This window comes from Pinus tabuliformis, chromosome 4_2 (assembly GCF_031772625.1).
Source record: "Pinus tabuliformis cultivar Carrire ecotype Pingquan chromosome 4_2, CPIR1, whole genome shotgun sequence".
In the NCBI taxonomy this organism is placed as follows: Eukaryota; Viridiplantae; Streptophyta; class Pinopsida; order Pinales; family Pinaceae; genus Pinus; species Pinus tabuliformis.
In genome coordinates this window covers 1,124,152,929-1,124,154,845 of record NC_142304.1, presented here as the reverse complement: position 1 = coordinate 1,124,154,845, position 1,917 = coordinate 1,124,152,929, and the positions used below count along the sequence as shown (strand labels likewise).

General features: G+C 42.3%; 1 protein-coding gene across 1 annotated transcript; it reads right to left on the bottom strand.

Annotated features, from left to right (window-relative positions):
• Window positions 1–336: 336 nt before the first annotated feature.
• On the bottom strand, window positions 337–1,698 carry LOC149173616 (uncharacterized). Its single transcript, XM_089426757.1, has one exon. It carries the CDS (start codon window positions 1,696–1,698, stop codon window positions 337–339), a length of 1,362 nt encoding a protein of 453 aa, XP_089282883.1.
• Window positions 1,699–1,917: the final 219 nt, after the last annotated feature.

Genomic DNA, 1,917 nt, shown 5'->3' with positions numbered 1-1,917 from the left:
TGAATCAGAATGACGTTATCTGTGATTTGTCTCTGAGGTACAAATCCCCCTTGGTTCTCGGAAATGAGGGCAGGGTAGAGCTTTTTAAGCCTGTTGGCTAGAATTTTAGTGACAATATTGTAAGAGACATTGCAAAGGGAGATGGGCCTGAACCGGTCGAAGGAGAAGGGATTGATATCTTTGGGAATGAGGGCGAGGTGTGAGGATTTGTTGTTTTCCCCCATCTTGCAGTTTTTGAAAACATTTTTTTACCATCGTTACAAAGTCTTTTTTTATAGTGTCCCAGTGATTTCTAAAGAAGGTGACAGTGAAACCATCTGGGCCTGGGGCCTTGTCCTATTTCGTGCTGAAGGTTGCCATCCTGATTTCCTCCTCTGAAACATCCTTGTCTAATTCGCTGTTTTGCATGACTGAGATTTTGCTCTTGATATGTCTGAGGAATTCCGTGCTATCCGAAGATTGGGGGCCTACTGTTAATAAGGATTGGAAATGCCTGAATTTTGCCTCTTTTATTGCTTCTTTCTCATTGATCTCTTTCCCTTCTACCACGATTTTGTCGATTTGGTTGCCGGCGCGTCTGAGCTTGACATTAATGTGGAAAAAGGAGGTGTTTTTGTCTCCGACCTTTAGCCATAAACACCTTGATTTCTGCCTTTGTTCTTCCTCCTCTACCCTGTTTTGTCTATACATTTCCCTGTACATCTTGTTTTCTTGAGTTTGGTCCTCCTTTGTGTATTGAGTATTATCTTTTGCCTGGCTCCACTGCTCCAGCTGCTTGTGAAGGTCTGCTTTTTTTTTTTCCTTAGCTGCGTTTTCTCTTGCCCACTGCTTTATAGCTGTTCTTAGAGACTTTAGCTTGGTTTCCCAGATATAATGAGGCGAGCCTATAACTTCCTTAGCCCACTGAGCTTGGATGAGGTTGCGGAAGTCTTCTTTAGCGTCCCAGATTTTGTTGTATTTGAAGGGGAGGGGCCCCAGATTTCTTCCCTTGTCCAGCATTATGGCCACTGGTTTATGGTCTGAGGCCGAGGCTTGAATGATTTTGGATTTGATAGAGGAAAAGCCTGCAACAATTCTTTCATGAACAAGGATTCTGTCTAATCTCTCCTTGATGTTATGGATGCCGATTCTTTTGTTACTCCACGTAAATTTCCCGTTGTAAGGAGGAATGTCTATCAGATTGTGATTCTGGATTATTGATTCCAACGAATCTCTTGAGGGGTCTGCGTGGAAGTTCCCACCTAGTTTTTCCTCGGCATTTCTTATTAGATTCAGATCTCCTCCCAAGAAAATATTCCTGTCTTGAAAGGACTGTAAGTCTGTGGTTAAAGAATCCCAGCAGAGAGCTTTATCCCTATAGTGGTTCGGAGCGTAGATGTTGTATATAGTGTAGATTTCTTTTGTGGTTTTGTTTATGAGATTTGATCTTACCCACCAATTGCAAGAGTTTATATTGATGGGGTCCCATTTGTTCTTATTCCATAGAGTTCCTATACCTCCTGATGCGCCTGCTGCTCCTATTGATGTACCAGAGTAGTTTTTGTATTTTGTGGTTTGCTTTTGGAAATCGTTCTCAGAAATTTTGGTCTCCTGGATGAGGAGAAGGTCTGGTTGCTCCTGTTTAATTATATCCTTGACTACATTTGTTTTTAAGGAGGAGCCCAACCCCCTACAATTCCAAGAGACCACAATCATCATTTTCCAATTTTAATTGGTGCCCGCTCTTCTCCTTTAGTTTTTCTCCACTTCCTTTTTGTCTATCAAGATATGTGTCCATAGGTTGCTGGGTGTCGGTGGCCATTTCTTTCGCTGATGTTTCATCTCTGATCTCTTTGTTTGACTTCCTACCTCCCTTTCTTGGAGGGTCAAAGGAGAGGCCTGCTTCTTTTGATTTATTTCGAGTGAGTATTCGCTCGA

What these genes read in the sequence shown, in the direction of transcription:
- LOC149173616 (XM_089426757.1), bottom strand. Translation starts at nt 1,698, where the DNA reads ATGATGATTGTGGTCTCTTGGAATTGTAGGGGGTTGGGCTCCTCCTTA.